Source organism: Histomonas meleagridis (genome assembly GCF_020186115.1).
Source record: "Histomonas meleagridis strain 2922-C6/04-10x chromosome Unknown scaffold_61, whole genome shotgun sequence".
In the NCBI taxonomy this organism is placed as follows: Eukaryota; Parabasalia; order Tritrichomonadida; family Dientamoebidae; genus Histomonas; species Histomonas meleagridis.
The window spans coordinates 2,353,973-2,377,365 of record NW_027150931.1 but is presented as its reverse complement, the minus strand read 5'-3'; the positions used below and the strand labels follow the sequence as shown (position 1 = coordinate 2,377,365).

The following is a 23,393-nucleotide window of genomic DNA, read 5'->3' as shown; positions in this document are numbered from 1 at the left end:
ACTTAGACTGATGGATCTATCATCTATCATCACCGAAACAATAAAATAAAATAAAAGAACCTCAGACAGAAGATAAAAACCGGTTGAATTTCATTGAAAACTTTTACGTCAAGTCAAATAACGGTGCTCACGGGCCACCCCAAATATGAGTTATTATTTCAATGGTTTTTATGCGGTTACTCCAACAAAATCAAACCGTCAGAACATCTTCTCAATTAACGTTACTCAAAATTTGAATAAATTGACCTCATTTATCAATATGCAGCTTCACCTCCGCGTTATAGAAGCCCAGGATATTGCTAAAATGGATGCCTACAAATCGGATCCTTATTGCGTAATCAACCTTACAAGCTCAAATGACACTCGTCGTACTCGTACTATCGAAAATACATTAAACCCAAGGTGGAATGAAGAATTCCATTTCAACGTACCAAACCCAAGCATGTCAGCTCTTAAGATTCTAATGAGAGATAAGGATCTTATCAAAGATGATGACATGGCCACATTGGAAATTCAACTTTGTGCACTTCCTGTTGGTCAAGTCATTGATCAATGGTACAACATGATCCCAGTACGCCGTGTTAAGAAAGGTGGTCGTATTCATCTTGTTTTACATCTTGCACCAACCGGCGCTCCTCCATTCCAACCAACAGTAGCTCGTCCACCAATGCAAACACAGCCAATGATGCACCCACAACCCATGATGCAACAACCAATGATGGCACCACCAATGCAACAGCCAATGATGCCACCTCCACAAAATCCAATGATGCCACCTCCACAAAATCCAATGATGCCACCTCCACAAAATCCAATGATGCCACCACGTCCAATGCCACCTCCACAACCGATGGCACCACCACCACAGCCAATGGCACCACCACCACAACCAATGATGCCACCACCACAGCCAATGGGACCTCCACCACCACGTCCAATGGGTCCACCACCTCCATATCCAATGGGTCCACCACCACCACCACAACCAATGGCACCACCTCCATATCCAATGGGACCACCTCCACCACGCCCAATGATGCCACCACCAGCACCAGCGCCAGTTCAAGTTGGAGGATTTGTTCAAGTTGCTCCAGCTATGCAGCCAGTTATTATCCCGACACCACCACCTGGCGTTGCACTCCCACCACGTCCACTTGGTATGTCCGATAAGAAATACAGGAAGATGTGCAAGAAGTTCCTCAAGCACAATGGATATCGCTATTAAGCTAAACAAGAAAAAAATTTTTAGTCAGTTTTGGTAAACATTAAATATCATTTACTCTCAAAATTTTTATTTTATTAATTTTGAATTATGTAAACCATTGAAATTCTGTGGAAATTGCAGCAAATTATTTAAATCGCAGAGCATAAGCTGAACCAAGAAACGCTTTTACGGATGTGATATCTTCATCTGTGCTAAAAAACATTTGAAATTTTAATCAAATTATATTTAATCAGACAAAATTGTATAAATGTTTCCTTTGTTATCACTAACAAGTGCATGCAAATGAGTTGCAGTTGTAAGATGTGTAAAAATTGCTGCAACTACATCAATCTTTTTTCCCATCTGGAAACCTTCGAAAGAAGTCGACCGATCCTTCAGCGATTGGTTAAACAGCTTTTTGTGCTGCATTACTGCTTCATTATCTATTTGCCAAATGAATACAGCGCCGCCTTTTTCGCTTGTTGCCATCATATATTGTTTGTCAGGCGATATCGACAGCTTTAGCTGCGCCTCATCAGAATAGTGACCAAGATATTTACAGATAACGGAGAAATTTTCCATAGAATAAAGTCTTATTCTGGAATCATTTGATGCAATTAATAATCTGTCATCATCAATAAAATTGATAGATGTAATCTTTTTCCCAATCCTCATCTTTTTGTGTCGAGGGCCAGCAATAAATTGTGTAATATATGAAACATCTGCTTGATTATAAAAATAACAAAATCCATTAAAGCACCCAACAACAACTGTTTCGCCATTAGGAGAAAAGGCCGCTGCAGTTGGTGGTGAATTAAAGTGAATTGTGTTAATTATTGAATTTTTTTTAATATCCCATATGTATGCTGACATACCAAATGTGCATGAAATAAATACACTAGAATCACCTGGTTTAAAACATACAAATGTGACTGCATCATCATGTTGAAATGTACCTAAACATGAATTTTCTGTAGGATGCCATAATTTTACTGTAGAATCCAGAGATGCACTAAGAAGAAAATTATCATCTGACCAAGAGAGATGGACTATATCTGATGAATGTCCAGAATATCCATGAATTGCTTTGATATATGGTTCATTATTTGAAACCTCATAAATTACAATTCTTTTGTCTTCTCCAGCACTAGATGTATATTTACCATCTGGAGAAGAGCATAAACACCATATTGCTCCTTCATGTGGATGAATAAAAGATTCAATTCTTGTTCGTTTGAACGCATATTCTTTTTTTTGCCTAATGAATGGACTGAAATTAATGCTTGAAGGAATATAAATTTGTTTTTTTTGTGATTGCTCTGATTTCTTCATTCTGGCAACCTGGATTTTTCAAAACTTACGATTGGTTTTGTCCACTCAAATTTTCTTTATCGTCAATTCAAATCAGAAAAATGAACATCCGGTAAAAAAATCATTAAAACCGCGATACAAAAACATTTTTATAAATATTCCTCTGGATAATTGAATATAATTTTATTAATATAATATATATTTGAATTTGTAAAAAAATAAATTAACGTTTAATAAGTTTTTATGAAAGAATTTGGAATTTGTTCGGATGGTCGATTAACGGTCAAATTATTTGGCAGAAAAATTGAATCATAACTTATCCGAAAAATTGATTTTAACCATCATTGAACGAATCCTAGATCAAAATCAAATTTCCTACAAACGATTCATTCTATTTCAACATCAAATGTTTAAAAAATTAGTCCATATAAAGAACAATAAAAAAACGAAAACATAAAAATAAAAATGGCAATGTCAATGTTAAAGTTGAAACTTTTAAATACAACAAAACGAAAAATTTTATATTTAATAATACATCAAACATTTATTTATATAATTTATGGGAAATTTCCTTATTCAATATTATTTATTTCTGCTCTATAATGATTAACTTCTTTTAACAACTTTAACAAAAGAGCTCTTTTTTCTGGCGAGCTTCCATTCTTATTAATGTCATCCAATAATTTTTTAAGTTGAACTTCACTTAAGTTTTCATTATGGTATATGTAATTTAAATTATTATTTTTTATGTAATGAAATTTTTGAAATGAAAAATCGAAATTTTGTTTTGATTTATTATTAAAATCATAAGAACCTTTTTCGAATCCTTCAATTATTACGCCAATAGTAAATTGTTTAAAAGTATTTAATGCTTCTTCATATTCATTTTTATGGTTATGTTTCATTTTAATATATTCTTTCCATTTTGAAAATGTTCAGTTTTAACATTAATTGCCCATTGTTTAATAGCAGACGAAACCAGAAAAAACAATTTTCTATTAATTAAATATCTTTTTTTCCATATCATTAAATAAAACATTAAAATGTTTTCATTATGTAATGAGTTTAACATTTTAAATTTTTTATTTTTTTCATGCATTAAAACAAATGCATGAAATGATTTTACATATAAACAAATATTCCTAAACTTAAGTGCAACTTTTATTGATTCTTTATAAGACATTTTAATTTTATAGTTACAATACCAATGATTAAAGTATCGATTCATTTTTAATGTTTCTAATTTGTTTTTCATGTTTAATATTTGTGTTCTTTCATATACATTTATATTATAGTTATTATACCATTTATAAAAAGTAAAATTTAAAAGATAATTTTCGAATTCGAATTTCTTTTGTTTTATTTCATTATTAAATTTTAAGTTATTATTCCATTCATAAAAATACTTTTCGATATATATAATTTCCAAATTCTCTTTAAGAAGTAAAAATTGTTCATTTAATGAATTAATTCGTTGTAAACTTATAAACCATTTTTCATAAAATTTCTTTAATAAAATTTTATCTTTAATTTGTTTTAATAATATTTCTTTGTTTGTTATTGTTAACATTTTTGTATTAAATTGGTTTTTATTTGCATTGAATTGATAAGAATTCTTAATAATTTGTTTTAACTGTTTGTTTTGGTGAATCATATATTTCCATTTGCTAAAGAAAAAATTTGTTTTTTGCGTCTTTCTTCTTCTTTGAAAATATCTGATCAATCTCTTAAAATGTAATTGAAGTCGCCAGTGCTTAATTGAATAATGCAGAAAATAGAATTGTTGAATTTCTTTTATCTTTGTTATGGCTTCTTTGGTAAATTTACTTGATTCTGTATATATTCGAAATGCATGAAATGTTTTAGCAAGCAATTTCACATTGTTTTCACACATATCATTATATTGCTTTTTCAAAGAAAGATAATTGAGCCATATATGTAGGAATTGGCTCTTGTATAATTTTCTCCTTAATTTCAAGATTTTGATAATTGCCTTCTTGTGTTGGGCTTTATGAAACACCGTATTTTGCCAGCTTAAAAAATTCTTCTTAACTTGTATTTTATTTCCAATTATATGGAGCTTATTGATTAAATTAAATCTGACTTTCCATTTGAAAAAAGCTTTTTTCTGGTAAACCATAATTACGCGACGAAGAAAAATTATACGAGAAATACGAATTTGGTTCGAAAATATGGCTCGTTTTTTCCATTGAATTAATAATGGACGAAGATGATTGATTTTATAAAAAGTTAAAGCCTTTATTTCATTACAATTTTGTTCTTTTCCTTTTTCTTTTTTCGAGGATTTGTAAAAAATTGGATGTGTCTCAAATTCGATTTGAAACGAAGGATCATCCATCGAAAAACGTTTAGAGATTTTTCGGTGTTTGGTAACCGTTGACGATAAAAAAGTTGGACAGAAATTTGAAAATGATGATGTTGATTTTTCAGAAAACGACGATGTTTTTGCATTGAATTTCCGGGCGGTTGTAACAAGATTTTTGAAAAAATTTATCAAAACCATCATGATGTCTGGGAAAAGTCATTCACTAAAGCACACAAGATCTGCGAATAAAAGCCCATTTGCAAGATTTTTGCGACACCCAAATTCGACAGTGACAATAAAAAATATGACTCTTTCTGATATTCCAACACAAGCAACAAAGATATTCATTGTTATTAAACAAGGACGTAACAGACAAAATACACGTCCCACAAACATCGTTAAAAACGCAGTTCAATGGGATGAGGACTTGACTATTGAATGTAGGATTCCTTCAAAACCACCTTCCAAAAAAGGTGATTTATTACGATTTTCTTTTCGTCTTGAAGATAAGTCTGTTCACAAGCATGTCAGGTATGGCTTTTGTGAATTTGATTTAACAAATCTTCAAAATGATATACCTTTTACTTTTTCATCCATACTCGAAGACTGTCACTACCATACCTCTTTCCAATGCGATATTCAAGCACATCTGAATAAGACCATTGAAGAAATTCCTGAACTTCCATTCCAAGAAGTTCGTCGAGTTCACACATCAGATTCTATGCCACTTGACCTAAAGCCTCACAGTAATGGTTCATGTTCATCACAAGATGATGATATCGAACATGATTATCATGCCCAACGAGATAACATGATTTTTGTTCTTCCATTCCAGGTAAATCCTGCTAAAATGGAAGACCTTAAAAAGCAAGTCGATGATGTCATTAACAACCTCATCAGTGCGTATTGATCACAAACAACAAAAAATTTTGTAGAAATACATATTTTATTAGAACAAATAAATTTTGTTTCGATTAAGTATAATATTGAATAAAATGTGCAATAATGTCATAGCATAGCGATGATATTTTTTATAAAAATCTTCATCACAGCCACTTTTAAGTATATTTCTATTGAAATCGATCAAAACCGCTCTGATTGCCATTTTTATGTCGTACTTTCAAATTGTGTATAAAGTTCAGAAAACACTTCGGGGTGATTATTGTTTTTGTGGAGGTTTAGTTTTCGAAGAAGACATAGGCTATTGCATTGGGGGTGTCTTTGATTAGAAGAGAATTCACTGTGAAATCTCTGGAAATTGATAATTTCTCAATAACATCGGAGTCTATGTCAAAACTTGATATATTTTATTCAAAATCTTGATTAAAAACCACTCACATGAATGAACATGGGTTGCTTTTTGTCACTAAATGCCCAAATAAAATAATTTTCGAGAAAACAAGTATTTTTCAAATCGTTAAATTGATCTTTCATTCTATAAACATTAGATAGATTTAAATAAAAACCTAAACAAATTTTTAGATTTTTTGAGACCTAAAAGAGTTGATTTTATCAAAGTTTAGCATAAACTTTTCCTTGGACAAATTTTTTTGTTTACAAGAAAAGTGTAATAAATGATTTGAAGATGTTGGCGAACGTTAAAAATATTATCCAGTCAAAACCGCTTAATCATTTCCAAAATGACGATGGTTCTTAATGTTGTACCTACACGTATGGAACTTCAAAATTTGAAGTCCAAATGCACTGCTGCTGTTCGAGGACATGATCTTTTAAAAAAGAAGAGTGATGCATTAACACTTAAATTTCGATCACTTCTTCGTGATATTCGTGAAACAAAATTACAAGTTGGTGAACTTGCCAAAGAGGCTCTTTTTGCATTTACCGAAGTTAAGTTTGTTGCCAGTGATATTAGTCCCACAGTTATTCAAAGTGTTACAAACATGCCACAAATGCTTTTTATGACCATTGATAATATTGCAGGTGTTCGAGTTCCAAATTTCCAAAGAGTAAACACAGGTAATGATGTCAATACATTAGTTGGTTTATCTCGTGGTGGTCAACAAATTCAAAAAGCACGTGAAGCATTTTCGAATCTTCTTGATGCGCTCATTCGATTATCCATGCTTCAAACGTCATTTGGTATCATTGATGAAGTTCTCAAAATCACAAATCGTCGAGTTAATGCCATGGAATATGTTATCATTCCTCGCTACCAAAACACCATTGCATTTGTTAACGACGGACTTGAAGAGGAAGAACGTGAATCGTTTTATCGTCTCAAGAAAGTTCAACAGAAAAGGAAAGAAATGGCCGAACAAGAAGAAGTGCAACGTTTGGCTCGATTTGCGAAGGACGCCGAGCCACAAGAGCAACAAGAAGTTAATTTGTTTGATGATTCTACCGATAGCTCCGATCTCTTATTTTAAATAAAATGAAATTATTGATCATTTCATTGAATACATATTATATTTATTCATTTATCAAAAATCTGCACTCGCTCGGTCTTGTTAAATTTGTTGAATATGAAGCCTTTCTTAATGTTTAGCCGCCATTTCATACATTGATGTGAACAAGCAGTTTGTTTGTATCCGACTTTTTGCGCAGCAAGTCGAAATGCTCGAAATGATGGACGACTACATTTGTTTCGGCCATGAGGAAAATGAAAAACTGGAGGATTCCGTTGGTATGAAATGGAGTAATCGAATTTACCCATTTGATCATACATATAATTATCCCATTTACAAAATCCTATCACATAATCTGGCATCTTAGAGATGTTAAATTTATTTTGTTCTTTCGCAAATAGAAATATATCCCCGCCTTTAGATTTATATAAATCTGGCATTTTCATAAAGCGTTCTTCAAGTTCTGAATATGGCGTTTCGAAAAATGATTCGTTTTCTACTTGGATGTCAAGGCGTGCGATACCGAGATATGTGTTATTCTTAAACTTTCTGACGATGGTTTTGGTGGTTTCATACCATCGATCTGGAATAACTATATCTGAATTAATAAATGCAACATATTCCGTGGTTGCCATTTGAACACCTGTAAGAAACCAATCACGAATTAATGGATTTCCATTATACCCTGTTTCTAATGGTTTATCAATTAATTTGACATTGGATGGATATTGCTTTTTTATGGTTTCGTTCAATTCACTTGTAAAAATAACAACTTTTACATCAGGAAAACGAGTCCATGAATTGACCGCATATAAATGAAGTTTATGCTTATATCGAGTTGCATAGTATGGAGATGGAATCGTAAAAAAGGTTAAAAATTTATGGACTGATACATCAAACGAAAGTTGACTTGTTTTATCACTGAATTCTACAAAACAAGTGATAGTAAACATCAATAACAACAATAGTGTGTAATAGTTTTTCGTTTTTGGTTGGTAATATCTCCAGGAAAAATCGAACTTTTCATGTACTCCTCTTCCCATTGTCCGGCTGCTTGTTCAGTGCCGGAGCGATTAAAACGTATTGAAATCCTGAACTATTTGAACGCCAACAAGAGGTTTTTGATATGGCTGGGTTGGCCAACTTTAAGCGTTCAATATTGAATGCGTTTTGATTCAAAATTGAGTGGAAGAAAGTGGGTTAAATTTGTGCTTGAATATTCGAATAAAAAATTGGTTTGATCCCATTTGCCGAATTGTGCTTCAAACATCAAGTCATAGCATTCGCAGATTAAAAAACGATATGCGTAACTGTGCATGTCACACTTGAGCAGTATAGGTTATTAATGCATCTCTAACGCCTCCTGCACAACCAACTGCCTTGCCCCAGTTGCTAAGACATTCAACGACGCCTTCGGCATCAAGAACGGTTTCATGACCACAGTCCATTCATACAAAAACGATCAAGTCGTTACCGATGTTATGCACAAGGATCTCCGCCGCGCACGTGCCGCCTGCATGAACATCATCCCAACATCCACTGGTTCTGCCATCGCCCTCCCATGTGTTGTCAAGGCACTCCCATCAAAGTCTATGGAAGGTCTCTCACTCCGTGTTCCAACAATCACTGGCTCACTCGTCGATGTCACAATGAATGTTAAGAAGGAAGTCACAAAGGAAGAAGTTAACGAATTTCTTAAGAAGGTTGCGAATTTGAACAACTTAAGGGAATCATGAAGTTCTCAATGGAACCACTCGTTTCATTCGATATCATCGATGAGCCACACTCATCAATTGTTGATGGTTTCTTAACAATGGTCCTTCCAAACCCAGATTATCAGAAATATGAGTTTGTAATCTTCAAACAGTTGGTTGTGTCTTTTTTGTACTAAACAGTTTGGTGTATTGTCGGTTTTAAGCCTTTATTGAAGTTGTTCTGCCAAATTTTACATGAAAGCCCGAAGTTCTTCACTATAATCATCAAATTCTGTCATAACCGATAGGTAAATCCAACGGCAAACAACTGTTTTCGTAATTTAGTGTTTAAGAACTTCGAAAACAAAACAAGAAAAACCCAATTAATCAATTCACAAACAAGGGATTAACCAAAAGAACCAATCAATTATAATTAACATGTTATATTCCATTGAAGAATTTCCACAATGAAAAAATCATTGAAGATCGAACCATACATTAATGAACCAAATTTACTTGTGGTTTGAAGTATTTAGAGGATTGCATGATGAAATTTGAATTTTAAAAGCAATTAAAAATATTTTGATAAGTTACATTTAATAAACTTGTTGTGATCATTTTTGGAAAGAGCAGGCACGTTATCACTCCAATGGATGCGATGCAGATGCAGCCAACGATACCATGGCATTTCCGTTATTTACATCCATTTCAGTTACATCTTTTTCGTTTTTCTCCAACTCAGAAAGGATTGGAGAAGGAATTAATGTTTTATCATAAGCACCTTTTCTTTGATTTTTCTCGCGATATGCGCCTAATTCTTTAATAGCTTGGCCTACAAAATTTTTGGCAATTTTGTGACAGTAAATTGTAGTCATCACTTGTCCACGAGTATCTAGATTGTACTTTACCCAAAAGCTGACCAACAGTCATTGGATTTTTGACGTGACATTCAAAGAATTCTGTTCCTTTTGATTTGCTTCGATACGCTATGTATTGTTCTTTTGTAACTCCTGCAAATCTAAGACCATTTTCTTCTTCATTTAAGTAATAAACACGACTATGATATTCTCCTGCACGATGTTTATCATAAGTCCCAAATTCGATCAATACTCCGATGTCCGGATTTAATGAATAATACGTAAATATGCTTGCATGAAAAAATAAACATGTGTTTGCTTTTAATTGTGCACGAATGGGACGAATGGCGTTCGAGATGTTATGACCTTCTTCCCATATAATCGGTTCCAATGCTATATCTACCATGTTTACAAAAAGATTTAAACATTGTTCACGATCATGTGGTAAATTAGGATCTGGGTAATTTGGATCTTTAGAACCTGATTCATATGATGCATTGTATAATGTACCGCTTACACCATAACCAATTTTTTGGAAAATTGTTTTTGCAATTGATTGCATATATAAAAAAATGCCAAAAACCGATAAAAAGTACGATAGATTTGTTTTCTGGCTTTTACTGTTGATTATAATCGTACCTCACAACCACAATATGGCCATATAGTGAATTCACTTTCTTTTATGTTTTGGATGAAAACATTATTACCCTCACTTAATTTAAAACATTATCGTTAAAAATAAAGTGTGCATCGCATGTGTTTAGAACCTTTTGTTTATAAGACATTAACACCTCTTTTTAATGAAAAAATTAGACAAAGTTTTATCGTTTTGATTTGAACTTTTCTGTACGTTACTTCTCAATGTTATAAAATGTGATGAAACCGTTTATTCTGTTGCCGAAAAAAGTTAAGTGAAAGAACGTTTAGAATCCATTACGGAACACGTCTGTTGACGCTGATTTATGATGTCCATACATGCCATAGTTAGGTTGGAACATATTCCTTGGTGGCTGTTGGTTTTGTTGACCAAGTTGTTCGCGGAGAGATGTGCCTGAATTACTTGGCATGTGAGATATCATATCTTTTAGCTGTGAACGTGCATCTTGCTGTGGCTGTTGTTGTACTCTGTTGTTATTCATTCCAGCACCATTAAATGGATCGAAGTTGTACATGTTTTGATTTTGTGGTTGACGCATTTGTTGTGGTTGGAACTGCTGCTGTTGGAATTGTTGTGGTTGGAACTGCTGTTGTTGAGGTGCAAAAATTTGATGCGGTGTTTGTTGTGGCTGATTGTAATATTGGTTTTGATTGAAGATTTGTTGCTGTGGAGTATATTGAGGTTGCTGTTGTTGCTGAGGTTGAGGTTGCATCAAATCGAACAGTGGTTGGTTCTGAGGAGCAAGCTGAGAACGATTATTTGATGGAGACGTTGATAAGTCAAATAAATTTGTATTTTGAACCATCTGTGGTTGTGAAACAGAACGAGAAACGCTTTGCTGTTCAGGAACGTGCTTCCTGTGTCTTTTGTGGTGACCATTTTTGAGTGCCTCAGCAGGTGGAATAGCGTTTGGATCGACCCATTTCTTTAATTCATACTTCATACGTATGAATTTAGTGAGGCCTTCTAAGTCATCTGTTGCAGGTCTTGGGTAATTAGCTGGAAGTCGAGCTTCCCAGTATCTATTTGATACTTCGTTTCCAATTGACTCCATAACTGTAGCTTGTTCATCAGTCCATGAATCAAGGGTACATGATCTTACGAAAGTGATGTGTGTCCCAAGATTTCTATGTCTTCCGCTACAATTTATGCATATGAAAATCCCTAAAGTGGATGATGCCCATCTTGGATCTTTAGCGTGGCAATCTGCACAGTATGCATTTTCTGGTCTATTCATTGCTGCTTGGACTCTCTTCTTTGCTTCAGCAGACATCTAAAAAATGCGGTCAAATAGCCTTTCAATCTATTTATGAGAAACGGAAAATAACGTCTGAAAAAGTGGATACTTTACAAATGAAAACGATAAGATGGTTGAACATCTATAAATTTATAAAAACTTTTACTAGACATCAATAAAATTATACTCACTTCATCGGATATATTTTCTATGCCACCTATGTATTTGTGGATACCGATGAAAATAAGCTAATTAAACCTATATTTCAGCAAGCAAATGGTTTTTCTTAATGGAATTTTTGAATGAAAAATGATCGGCTATTATCAAAACTGGAAGTTACAACCTTCTGGGTAAAATTTGTGCAAATTTTTTCATCATTAAGTCCAATTGTTAACCATAAATAATTTGTATTAACTTTACTTTTAGCATAAGTTGCCATTCGAATTAAGTCTATATATTCATTACTAAATGAAATTGCTAAATAAAGTGGTTGCAGAAAGGTTCATAAACACTTCAGTTTTTGAATATAAATCCGATGATTTTCCATTCATTCGATTTTATCGTTGGGTTACAAACTTTGCAATTAAATCCGACAAAGTAAACATTAATTGCTGCTGAAGTGTATAAATTTCCTTTACATTAAAAGTTTAAAATGAGAAAAAAAAAAAAACGCAATGAAAATTCAATGTTTTACATTAATAATATGCATCATCATCGTCATCAGAATCCGCTATATTACCATGTATCCAAGCTCCTTTCTTATTATTTCTCGCCTCATTTTCGATATTTTCGAACTCGTCCATTATTCCCTTAAATTGTTCGTCCAAATCCTCTACTGCGTATGATCTCACGATACCCTCATCCAACAGCACCGCGTTCATTGAGCCGCTATTAATATTACTTTGGTCGGTGAGCAAGATGTTTGGCATTCCGTCGTCGTACATCAGATGTGCGTAAAGTTGCGCGTCTTCAACTTTAGACCAAATGAATTCCATTGCGCTATTGTTGTAATCCTCGTCAATTCTAAATGGCTTTAATCCTGCCAATCTCACTGGCATCGCTTGTGGTGGTATTTTACTTATTGAGTCAGGTAATACTCTTAAGTCTTTGATATTAACTTCATCATTTATAGCCAATTCGAGGAATTCTATTTCTATTTCATCGCCTTTAACTTCTAATACTTTCCCTCTATATAATTTGTTCTCATATATTGCCGCTACTAAGTCGCCACGCATTACTTTACCTAATGTAATCTTTGCTTGTTTTAATCCTTCGTTAATTATCTTTAATTCATTGGATTGTACTTGTATAATGATAGTGATAGGATCTAAGATATCAATGACTATTACACTATATACTTTGTTCGGTTCAAGTAATTTAACTTCATTAAGTTTTAATGACCATATTCCAACTTTGTTTGCCTTCGCCTTTTCTTCTGCTGCTTCCATTTCGCGTCGATTCATACATTTACTAATCGATGGCTTATGGATTTCAGTATAACCTTTCTCTAATAATTTCGATTCAAGACTATAAGTGTTATTACCTTCGACAATATTAATATTACCGATGAAACATCCGACTTTATCGACAGATTGTACATGTAATTCGATATCGCGTTGTAAAAATGTGTTATTACAATATTCTAATGCTTCTGATCCAATACGTTCTTGTGTATCAGGTGCGACTAATCCTTGTAAATTAACTCGGATAATACAATGTTGTTCTGGTATTAAAACAACAACACGTGTCGGTGTTACAAAGTATTCGATAACGCCATGATTATTCTTTCGTTCAACATAATGTAAAAATGGTATTGAGCGTTGTTTCGAATGCTTATTTGATAAGTCATTAATTTGTGAATTTGGTTTGCTGCCACTATGGATTCCAAGTTTCTTAGATTTAGCTGTTTGTTCAGCACGTAACATTCCATCAATTCGATCTGATGGTTTGTTATTCTTCGATGTTAAACATGAAGCATAACCATGTTCAATTAATACTTCATTGATACAATCATTGCCTATATATACTGTGGCATATGGACGTTCTTCAACTGTATAATCAATGACACATTGGACATCTTTGCCAATTAATGTATGACGTAATAATTCTCGCGCTTCTAAGCCATATGGCTCTGATGTCGAGGATGGATTAAATTGTGGTACACGACAACAACTTAACCAAATGCGGCGAATGGTATTTCCATCATTAACTTCAATGCTACTCGAACCTTTGATAGATACAACACGACCATCAACTCGGGTCGTACGTAATGTCTTAGTGTCAAAGTTCTTCCATAAGTTCTTCTTGGATTCTTTGGCGCGAAGTTCGGCTTTACGAATTTCTTCCGAATTTGGAATTAATACAGAAGTCTGATTGTTCATTTGTGCTAAGCCATCGGATACTAAAAAGACAGAGATGTCCCCATTGGGATGGAGAATCCTTCCAATGAAGTTACCCATCTCTTTATTGTATTGATATAATGTTATCTTAACTGTACGCTCAAGAAGACGTGCTTCACTAAAGGCTTTGGCTTCAGGGCCAAATAACTCTGGTGCGCCGCGTTTGGCCGAAGGTGTACGAATACCTGCTAATTGAAGTGTGATATATTCAAGATTTGGAAAGAGCCAGACATTAAAGGTGGAGCCGTTGATGACTGATGAAACCATACCTTCGAATTCTTTTTGGGCTATTAGCTTTTGAGGAACATATTCTTTGGGAAGTGATCTGACAAATCCTTGTTCAGCCCAAATTCCAATTTTGGAATCTTTGGCAGATTGTTCAGCAAATTTTAAGTTAGAGACATAGTCATCTTCTTCTTTTTGTTGGTTTCGAACTTTTGCAAATCCACTTTCAACTAGAGCAAGTCCAAGGTCTTTATTTCCACTGTCAAATAAGGAAACGCGTGCAATTGTTACTGGTAATAAACCATAGTTTGGATGATGACGCTTTAAATCAACGTGTCCTTTGATTGGACTATATATGATTCTTTTACCTATTGTTAATTTTCTTGTGAAATCATATGCAGGCCATCCATTTGGTTCATCTTGAATTCTTCCATCAATTGACCCAATTTTTGGTGATTGAACACATTCAAGTGAAATAGCACCAATTGGTGATCCTGGTTGTTCAATCATTTTAACGGCAAGTGTGTCGCCTGAAATAACACCTACGACAAAGCCACGGGGCATTTCTTCAAGTGAACTTTTTGATATGGCTTCCAACCGCTAACCAAATAAATGTCAAATGACTGACATGTTATCTAAAATTTTCTGGGGTTAATGTTCATTCGTGCAATAGATGAGAATCATTTGTTAAATCTCAAAGATATAAAAATCAAATTTCTTTAATCTAGTGCTTAATTTTTTTGAGAATTTACTGAAATGTGTATCTATTATAAATAATTAACAATAATTATCAAAAAAGAAAACATTGAAATATAATTAAAATTATAATTTATTATTTGTGATGATCACAGATATATTAAACGAAATTGATTCATAAAACGAAAATATTTATTATATGTAAATAAAATAGAGTATAAATCAACATTATTGATAAAGCAAGTTTATTATATCCACACAAACCCCAAACCCAAAATTTTTGACAAGTTGATTTTCAAAAAGTTGGAACAAATAATGATAATGTGTTACGGTATTTCGTGTTTTTTAAAAGTTAAATGATTAAACAATTTCATTTTCATCAGTTCCAAAAAACATTGATAAAAAATCAATATTTCCTGTTTCGACAATAATCTGAAGTGCTGTTCGAAAGGATTATAATTAATACCAAATAAAATTTTTAGACGCTATTCGATATAAAAATTATACATTTTCAATATTTATATCAATATCTTTGTGATTAAGTAATAACTCGACAATTTCAGGATAATTATTCAATACAGAAATAATGAGTGCTGTACAAAATAATTTAAATAATTTCCAAATATTATTTTGAAATATCAAATTATTAAAATAAATTTTAAATAAAACAAATAAATATCTTTAGCATTAATATCAATTCCGTCTTGTTCAAGAAGTAATTTAACTATTTCTATATGACCATTATAAGATGCTTTAATAAGTGCTGTTTTGAATATTTGAAATAATTTTCAAATATTATTTTGAATTTTTAAATTATTGATACCAATATTAAATAAAACAAATAAATATCTTTAGCATTAATATCAATTCCGTCTTGTTCAAGAAGTAATTTAACTATTTCTATATGACCATTATAAGATGCTTTAATAAGTGCTGTATCAAATAATTTAAATAATTTCCAAATATTATTTTGAAATATCAATTTATTACAATAAATACTAAATAAAACAAATAAATATTTTTAGCATTAATATCAATTCCTTCTTGTTCAAGAAGTAATTTGACTATTTCTATATGACCTTTTCCAGATGCAATAATGAGTGCTGTTCTAAATAAACTAAATAAATTCCAAATATTCTTATGAAAGTTTGGATAAATGAGATAAACATTTTTTGCATTGATGTAAATACCATTATTCTCAAGAATTGATTTGACAATTTCAATATTTCCAGTATTACAAGCATTCATAAATTCTATTTTAATATTTTGTAATCAATGTCAATAAAAAATTTGAAACATAAAATAATTAAAAAAAAATATTTCGAAAATATAACATAAGAATATCTTAGAATAAATTTCGATATTTTCATGTTCAAAAAATGATAAAACAAACTCAATTATTTGATTTTGAAAAGATTCTATTGTAAGGGTTTTAAATTTGAGAATTAAACATCCTTCATATCATTATCATAGTTCTGATTTTCATTAAGTAATTTTAAAATAAAATCATATTCATTGTGTGAATTGTTAGTAGATGTATTATTTCTTATATTAAAATATCAAGATAATAAAATAAACATTAAAAAAATTGAATAATCACTACAATTAGAATAAATATTTGTTTCAAGAAACAATTTAATTGTATCTATTATATTACTCATTGATATTTCTTTAAATAATTTACCAAAAATAAGTAAATTAAACAAATATTTTCTTCATTAAAATCATATTTCTCTAGTTCAAGTAAATTTTTGACGATTTCAACAAATCCATAGGTTATTATACTTACAAAGATTGTAGATAATAATTTTAAGAAACCTTAGTATACATATCATTTTCATGATCAATTTCTTCTTGTTTATATAATTTAATTCCGTTTAAAATCCCTTTCAAAAGCTTTTCCAGAAATTCTGATTTAAATTATATGTGGGAACTTCATACATTATGTAGAAATAAGAAATTATTAAGAAAAACTATCTAAAGACAAAATTAATTTTTGTATTATTCTTATTAATTCTTTCTTTTTCAGATATAATTTTCGCAGCTTCATTTTTTCTTTTTGATGCAATTCTATATGCTGTTTCAAATTTTATAAATAATTTCCAAATATTATTTTGAATTTTTAAATTATTGAAATAAATTTTATATAAAACAAATAAATATTTTTAGCATTAATATCAATTCCGTCTTGTTCAAGAAGTAATTTAACTATTTCTGTATGACCATTTTCAGAAGCATATATAAGTGCTGTACAAAATAATTTAAATATTTTCCAAATATTATTTTGATATATAAAATTATTAAAATAAATATCAAATAAAACAAATAAATATCTTTAGCATTAACATCAATTCCTTTTTGTTCAAGAAGTAATTTAACTATTTCTGTATGACCTTTTGAAGATGCTAAAATAAGTGCTGTTTTAAATAATTAAAATAATTTCCAAATATTATTTTGAAATATCAAATTATTAAAATAAATTTTATATAAAACATATAAATATCTTTAGCATTAATATCAATTCCTTCTTGTTCAAGAAGGAATTTGACTATTTCTGTATGACCATTATAAGATGCCAAAATAAGTGCTGTATTAAATATTTTAAATAATTTCCAAATATTATTTTGAAATCCAAAATTATTAAAATAGATTTTAAGTAAAACATATAAATATCTTTAGTATTAATATCAATCCTCTTTTTGTTTAAGAAGTAATTTAATCGCTTTTATTTGATAATTTTTGATTGCATAATATAATGCATTTTTAAATAATAGATATAATCTCCTTATTTTTTTTGAAAAATATTATAGATTTAAAACAAAGATATTTAGCATTAACATCGATTCCGTCTTTTTCAAGAAGTAACTTTAAAATATTAATGTAACCTTTAATTGATGCCCAAATAAGAGCTGTTTTAAAAAACTTAGTAAAATTCCATGAAAAATATATAAATTTCGAATTTATTTAATATATATTAAACAAAACAATTAAACATCTTTGATATTTACATTTATTTCTTTATGTTCAAGAAGTAATTTAACAATATCAATTAAGTTATTTTTTGTTGCGTATATAAGAGGATTCATAATTATTTCATTTTAATCCCATATATAATTTTAAAATATTGAATATTAAAAATAAAAATAGTTAAAATCAATATAAATATCATTCTTTTTAAGAATGTATTCAACAAGTTCATTATTACATGACAAAACTGAATATAATAAAATATATTTCGGTAATTTACTTTCTTCAAGAAAGTATTTAACAATAAATATATTACCAATTTTTGCTGATTCATAAATAATATCATCAGTAATTGTTAATCCTTCTTTTTCAAGATAAGAAAATAACTCATAATTACTTGATTGAATACATATCTTCCCTAATTCTTCAAAATTATTAATATTAACAACTTTATTTTCATATAAATATTTAAAGACATCATTTTGAAAAAATTCAATTGCTGTTTCATATGCATCTTCGAATGATGAATGAGATTGCTCACATAAATGAATGATTTCTAAATTCCCACCTGCAATTGCATATTTACCTGTTGTTTCTACTTTTGCTCCATTTACAAGTAAATATTTAAAACATTTAACTGCTGAAAAAAATGCAGCATAATCAATTAATGTAACATTCTTTTGGTTAATGAATGTATGAATTTCATATAATGATGGTTCAATTGTCTGATTAAAAGCAAAATCATTTTGTGATGATAATTTTTGAAGTTTATCAAGTTCATCATTTCGAATTATTTTTGCAATTTTATTTGGATTTGCTCCTTTTATTATTAATTCTATATGAGGTCCATAGTTGTATAATATTTTATCATGAAATGGATATTCATCTCGATAAATATGAAATTTAATTACATTAATAAGTTCGCTATAACAAACAAATTGTTTTTTGGTTGCTTTATCATAATTTCCATAGTTTTGCCTTCTTAAATCAAAAGGTTTCTGATTTTGATTTCCAATATAGTGTGCAAAATACATATTATTTTTTTCAATTCCAATTAGCGGTGAAATCATTTCATTTATAATCATCATTTCAAAAAGATAATATGATTCTTGTGATTGTTCATTAGAGAGAATTGTTGAAAAAGTAGAAATTAATTTAGAATCAAAATTAAACAACTCTTTTTCTTTCGACTCTAGTTCTTGTAAGAATTGTAAATAAACAAGAGATTCTCTCCCACGTGAGGCAAACAATTTATATATTAAATGACAAATCACGTAGTTAAATGAAACAGAATTTTTGGTATCAAAATAACTAATTAATTTTTGATTAATTTTTTTGTAATTAAATTTGTTTAATTTCATTAACTTTTTTTGTATAACAGTGAGCCATTCGATATCTTTTCTTGGTTTGATTTGTTCCATTTTGAATTTTTACGATATATTTTTTGCAATTACCAAAAATGGAAGTTTGACCGTACACGATACAGAACGATGGAGCAAATGACTGATTTACAATTAAACTTTTGTGAAATACGATCATATTCAACAGAATAAACCGAATTTTGAATATATCGTACACATCGTATCCAAGTCAGACAAAACCACATTCAAAACGTAACTTCTTTCAAAGGCATAAACATTTGCAGACATAACTTTGCTTCAATGTCAAAATATCATTTCAAGTGATTGGAAACAGTTCAAATGGTTCAATACCTCAAAAGCAGTTAAAAATCCAAACTCTTTAGTGTTGTTCTTCTTCTTGTGCTGCACGTTCAGCAACGAAAAGTGATGGGAAACGTGCCATCACGGCAATTGGGCACCAGATGTGTTCCCTGTGCAAGTACTCGCCGAGCTTATGGCAGTGGTGTTCGTATCCGGCGCCGATACCGAACATTGGCGGGTGTACGAACTTTCCGTTTGTGGTCCAGTTCTTTCCTTCGATCGAGAACGGAAGGTTGTCCTTAGGCAATGGGTAGCCAACGCCGTCGGTAGAGAAGATCCACCTTTGTACTCTTGGCTGCTTTCTTAAGTCGTCTGGTGTGTACTTCTCTTTCTCTTCTACATAAGGTGTGACACATCTCTTATATGCATCAACTGCAGCGTTGACAACTGGATCTGTTGGATATGTGACCCAACTCATGTAGTCTTGTTTGTTATCTGCTGCAACGCCCTTGTGGCTGACTCCTGTGTACATTGGAATTGTTATGTTGACTTCGCATCCTGCTTCGCGTGCGCGCTTGACGCTCTTAAGTGATTCGATCTCTTGGATGGCCATGTCTGCGTCTTCGCCTTTGGTGTAACGACGGTCAAAGCGGAATGTGAATTTGGCTGGAACTGCGCAATCAGATGGAGTCTCAAGTTTGCACCATGAGGCTGTACGTGTGCCCTTGCCAAGGAATTTGTGGTCTTTGAAGCCATTCTTCGCTTGTTCGGCTGCTTCGGCAATGATCATTGAGCCGTATTCAAGTGGATTGATACCCATGTGTGGCATTGATCCGTGGCAGCTCTTACCAATGACTTCGACTTGGACTTGGCAACGACCGCGTTGGCCAATGTAGATACCGCATGGACCAAGATCGAGATCACCTGTACCTTCTGTAATGACAACACAATCTGGGACTTGGCTGTGTTGGAGATTTTGCTTGCGCATGATGTGCATTGGTGCACCACCATCGTTGTCTTCTTCGGCAATTGTTGCGATGGATACGATCTTGGCACCTTTAAGTGAACCTAATTCACGCGTTTCAATAAGGATCTTTGTGGCAAATACTTGTGAAACAACACCTTGAAGTTGATCGGCTGAACCACGACCAAATAAAAGTTGATCCCATTTGTCCTTTGGTGGAATGTAGTTAAGTTCACGACGCATATGTTCTTCGTTGACTTTGCTGGCATCCTTTAAACCATCAAAACAATCAATACCTTCACCAAGTTCTTCATGCCAGTTATCACGAAGTGGATAAACAGTATCACTATGACCATCGAGGAAAATAACACGCTTCTTATCTTCTGGTGTATCATCATCTGGATCAGTGACTGTCCAAACAAGGCTACCAAATGCATCATAGTCAACATCCTTTTCATCAAGAACGGCTCCAAGTTCAACGATGCGTTTCTTTAAGTAGTCTAGACGTTGAGTTTCATGATTGGATGTTCCGCATAATTTATCCTCCTCATAGTAATCAGCTGGAATACGGATGATTTCTGCAAGAAGTTTTAATGCTTCTGGGGCGTAAAGTTTTGCAAGTTCGTATACCTTTTTATCGAGTTCTGTAAGTTCTTTTGGATCTTCCCAATGGAAGTCTTTAATATCGAAATCTTCTTCGTCTCCTTTGTGGTTCCTTGCTTTGTAGATGGCAACACCAGTAGCAACAGTTGCAGCTGCAACAGCTGTAGCAACAACAGCCTTACGCATTGTAAAGTGGCTAGAACGATGCTATAGTTCAATTTTGAGTTAAAAAAACCGTCGAAAATGGGGTAATTTTTGTTCGGATGAATTCAAAAAGTGGGATATAAACAGAAATTATGTTTTCTTTGTGAAGTGACCACTTATGGAAGTTAGGGTCGGTTAATCCTCTCAATAAAAATAAACGTGCATTTGAGCTTGATTCAAAACTGTAAGGACGATTAAATTTTTGTCAATTGTTGTGATATTGTTAGGAATATAATCGTTTATTAATGGATGAACCTTAAAGCTTTAAGATTGGTTTCTTCTTGAAAAAAGTCATATATCAGTGAGATCAGAGAACTTTTATCCATAATGTTTCTAAATATTTTTTTGTTGATTTTGTTTGAATGATTATTCAAATAATTTGTTGAATTAAAAAAGTAAAAACTAATTTTTACCTATATTATAGCATAATACAGTATAAGAAACAAAGTGATAATTCTGATTAAAATGCATTAAAGAATCAGATATTTTACTTTTTTAAATGTTTTTATTTTTATGGTGATAGAGTTTAAAAATTGAAGTTTTGATATTTAGATCTATCATTTCAATCAAAGTTTCTACACCTTTCAGATGGAATGATTTTTCATTGTTAAACTTGCTTCCTGGGAAGATTGAAGTAATTGTGCGATTTCATTATGTTCATACTTTAATGCATAGGTTAATGCAGTATTAAATAAATTAAAAAATCACCAAACGAAATAAATAAATAAATTGAAAATCATTAAAATTGACTTTGAACACAATACATAAACATCTTTTTCATCAATGTCAATTTCCTTTTGTTACCAGACATTGTTGCAGATATAAGTGGTGTTCGAAACGATTTAAATAATTTCCAAACATCAAATTATTAAAATAAATATAAAATTAAATAAACAAATAGTTTTTGCATCAATATTAACTCCTTTTTGTTCAAGAACGTATTTAATAAGCTCAATATTTTTCGAATGTATGGCATTCAGTACAATATCATTTGGAATTGGATATTTTTGGAGAAAATATTTAACAAGATATAAGTTACCACCCATTACAGCGCTATTGATAATCGGATCATCAATTTTTAAATAATTATCTTCCAAAAACGTAAGAATTTCATAATTCCCATTAGAGATACAGGAAGATCCCAATATATTTTCCCTTAATATTGGTGACCTTATATGTTGATAACTTTCAACCAAATTTTCCAATTTATTCTCAAAAAGATAACATTTTGATGGAATTTAATTGCTGCTTCATGCGCATTTGAATGTTGAATGATTTTTTTCACATAAATGAATAATTTCTTCATTTCCACCAGCAACTGCGTATTTGCAAATTTGTATTTTTTAAATCAGAACCATTAATAAGTAAATATTTAAAACATTTAACTGCAGAAAAAAATGCTGCATAGTCAATTAATGTAACTTCCCATTGGTTAATAAAAGAACGTCTTTCATAAAGTGATGGCTTAATTTTTTGATTAAAATCAAAATCTTTTTGTGATGATATTTCTTGAAGTTTTTCAACATCATCATTTCGAATTATTTTCGAGATTTCACTTGGATTATGTCCCTCTTCAATCAATCTTTTGTGGAGTTCCAATTGAAAGTTCTTCATAATTTTCCAAAAATTGATCGGAGCCAATCGTTCTTTTTTGATTTTCTTCTTCGGTTTGAAGGTGCGCAAAATGCTTTGAAGGAAATTTTTTGGTGATATTAGCTTCAATTAAATTTTGTTCAATCATTTTCTCAATTAAGTGTAAAGATTCTTGATCTGTATTATAGATACCGAACAAAAATTTCAATGATTTTTGTATAACTTTTGCTTTCTTCTTCTTTGGCTTGAATTACTTCCAAATATTTTAAACATGTATTAGCTGATGTTATTTGTGCAATAAATGCATGGTAAACTAAGATGGAAATTATGAGATTAAATAAATATGAACAATTAATATCGGATATTTTCATGGTTTCTTGAACTGATAACTCAATATTTTCATCTTTTAGACTGAATATTACGTGTTC

General features: G+C 31.4%; 9 protein-coding genes across 9 annotated transcripts; 4 read left to right on the top strand and 5 right to left on the bottom strand.

The window, feature by feature from the left end:
• Positions 1–259: 259 nt before the first annotated feature.
• On the top strand, positions 260–1,225 carry GO595_010747 (C2 domain containing protein; the record flags this gene model as incomplete). Its single annotated transcript, XM_067913460.1, has 1 exon — positions 260–1,225. The coding sequence occupies one exon, from the start codon at positions 260–262 to the stop codon at positions 1,223–1,225; it is 966 nt and encodes a 321-aa protein (XP_067769485.1).
• A 225-nt stretch (positions 1,226–1,450) lies between these two features.
• On the bottom strand, positions 1,451–2,536 carry GO595_010746 (WD40 repeat-like protein; the record flags this gene model as incomplete). Its single annotated transcript, XM_067913459.1, has 1 exon — positions 1,451–2,536. The coding sequence occupies one exon, from the start codon at positions 2,534–2,536 to the stop codon at positions 1,451–1,453; it is 1,086 nt and encodes a 361-aa protein (XP_067769484.1).
• A 2,609-nt stretch (positions 2,537–5,145) lies between these two features.
• On the top strand, positions 5,146–5,751 carry GO595_010745 (uncharacterized protein; the record flags this gene model as incomplete). The annotated part of the gene is made up of 1 exon (XM_067913458.1): positions 5,146–5,751. One exon carries the CDS (start codon positions 5,146–5,148, stop codon positions 5,749–5,751), a length of 606 nt encoding a protein of 201 aa, XP_067769483.1.
• A 730-nt stretch (positions 5,752–6,481) lies between these two features.
• Positions 6,482–7,228, top strand: GO595_010744 (V-type proton ATPase subunit D; the record flags this gene model as incomplete). Its single annotated transcript, XM_067913456.1, has 1 exon — positions 6,482–7,228. The coding sequence occupies one exon, from the start codon at positions 6,482–6,484 to the stop codon at positions 7,226–7,228; it is 747 nt and encodes a 248-aa protein (XP_067769482.1).
• A 1,412-nt stretch (positions 7,229–8,640) lies between these two features.
• GO595_010743 (glyceraldehyde-3-phosphate dehydrogenase) lies at positions 8,641–8,943 on the top strand (the record flags this gene model as incomplete). Its single annotated transcript, XM_067913455.1, has 1 exon — positions 8,641–8,943. The coding sequence occupies one exon, from the start codon at positions 8,641–8,643 to the stop codon at positions 8,941–8,943; it is 303 nt and encodes a 100-aa protein (XP_067769481.1).
• A 777-nt stretch (positions 8,944–9,720) lies between these two features.
• On the bottom strand, positions 9,721–10,320 carry GO595_010742 (uncharacterized protein; the record flags this gene model as incomplete). Its single annotated transcript, XM_067913454.1, has 1 exon — positions 9,721–10,320. One exon carries the CDS (start codon positions 10,318–10,320, stop codon positions 9,721–9,723), a length of 600 nt encoding a protein of 199 aa, XP_067769480.1.
• Positions 10,321–10,681: 361 nt separating this feature from the next.
• Positions 10,682–11,689, bottom strand: GO595_010741 (ARF GAP-like zinc finger-containing protein; the record flags this gene model as incomplete). The annotated part of the gene is made up of 1 exon (XM_067913453.1): positions 10,682–11,689. One exon carries the CDS (start codon positions 11,687–11,689, stop codon positions 10,682–10,684), a length of 1,008 nt encoding a protein of 335 aa, XP_067769479.1.
• A 659-nt stretch (positions 11,690–12,348) lies between these two features.
• GO595_010740 (Tudor domain containing protein) lies at positions 12,349–14,841 on the bottom strand (the record flags this gene model as incomplete). The annotated part of the gene is made up of 1 exon (XM_067913452.1): positions 12,349–14,841. One exon carries the CDS (start codon positions 14,839–14,841, stop codon positions 12,349–12,351), a length of 2,493 nt encoding a protein of 830 aa, XP_067769478.1.
• A 4,839-nt stretch (positions 14,842–19,680) lies between these two features.
• Positions 19,681–21,354, bottom strand: GO595_010739 (Clan MH, family M20, peptidase T-like metallopeptidase; the record flags this gene model as incomplete). Its single annotated transcript, XM_067913451.1, has 1 exon — positions 19,681–21,354. One exon carries the CDS (start codon positions 21,352–21,354, stop codon positions 19,681–19,683), a length of 1,674 nt encoding a protein of 557 aa, XP_067769477.1.
• Between the last annotated feature and the right edge of the window lie 2,039 nt (positions 21,355–23,393).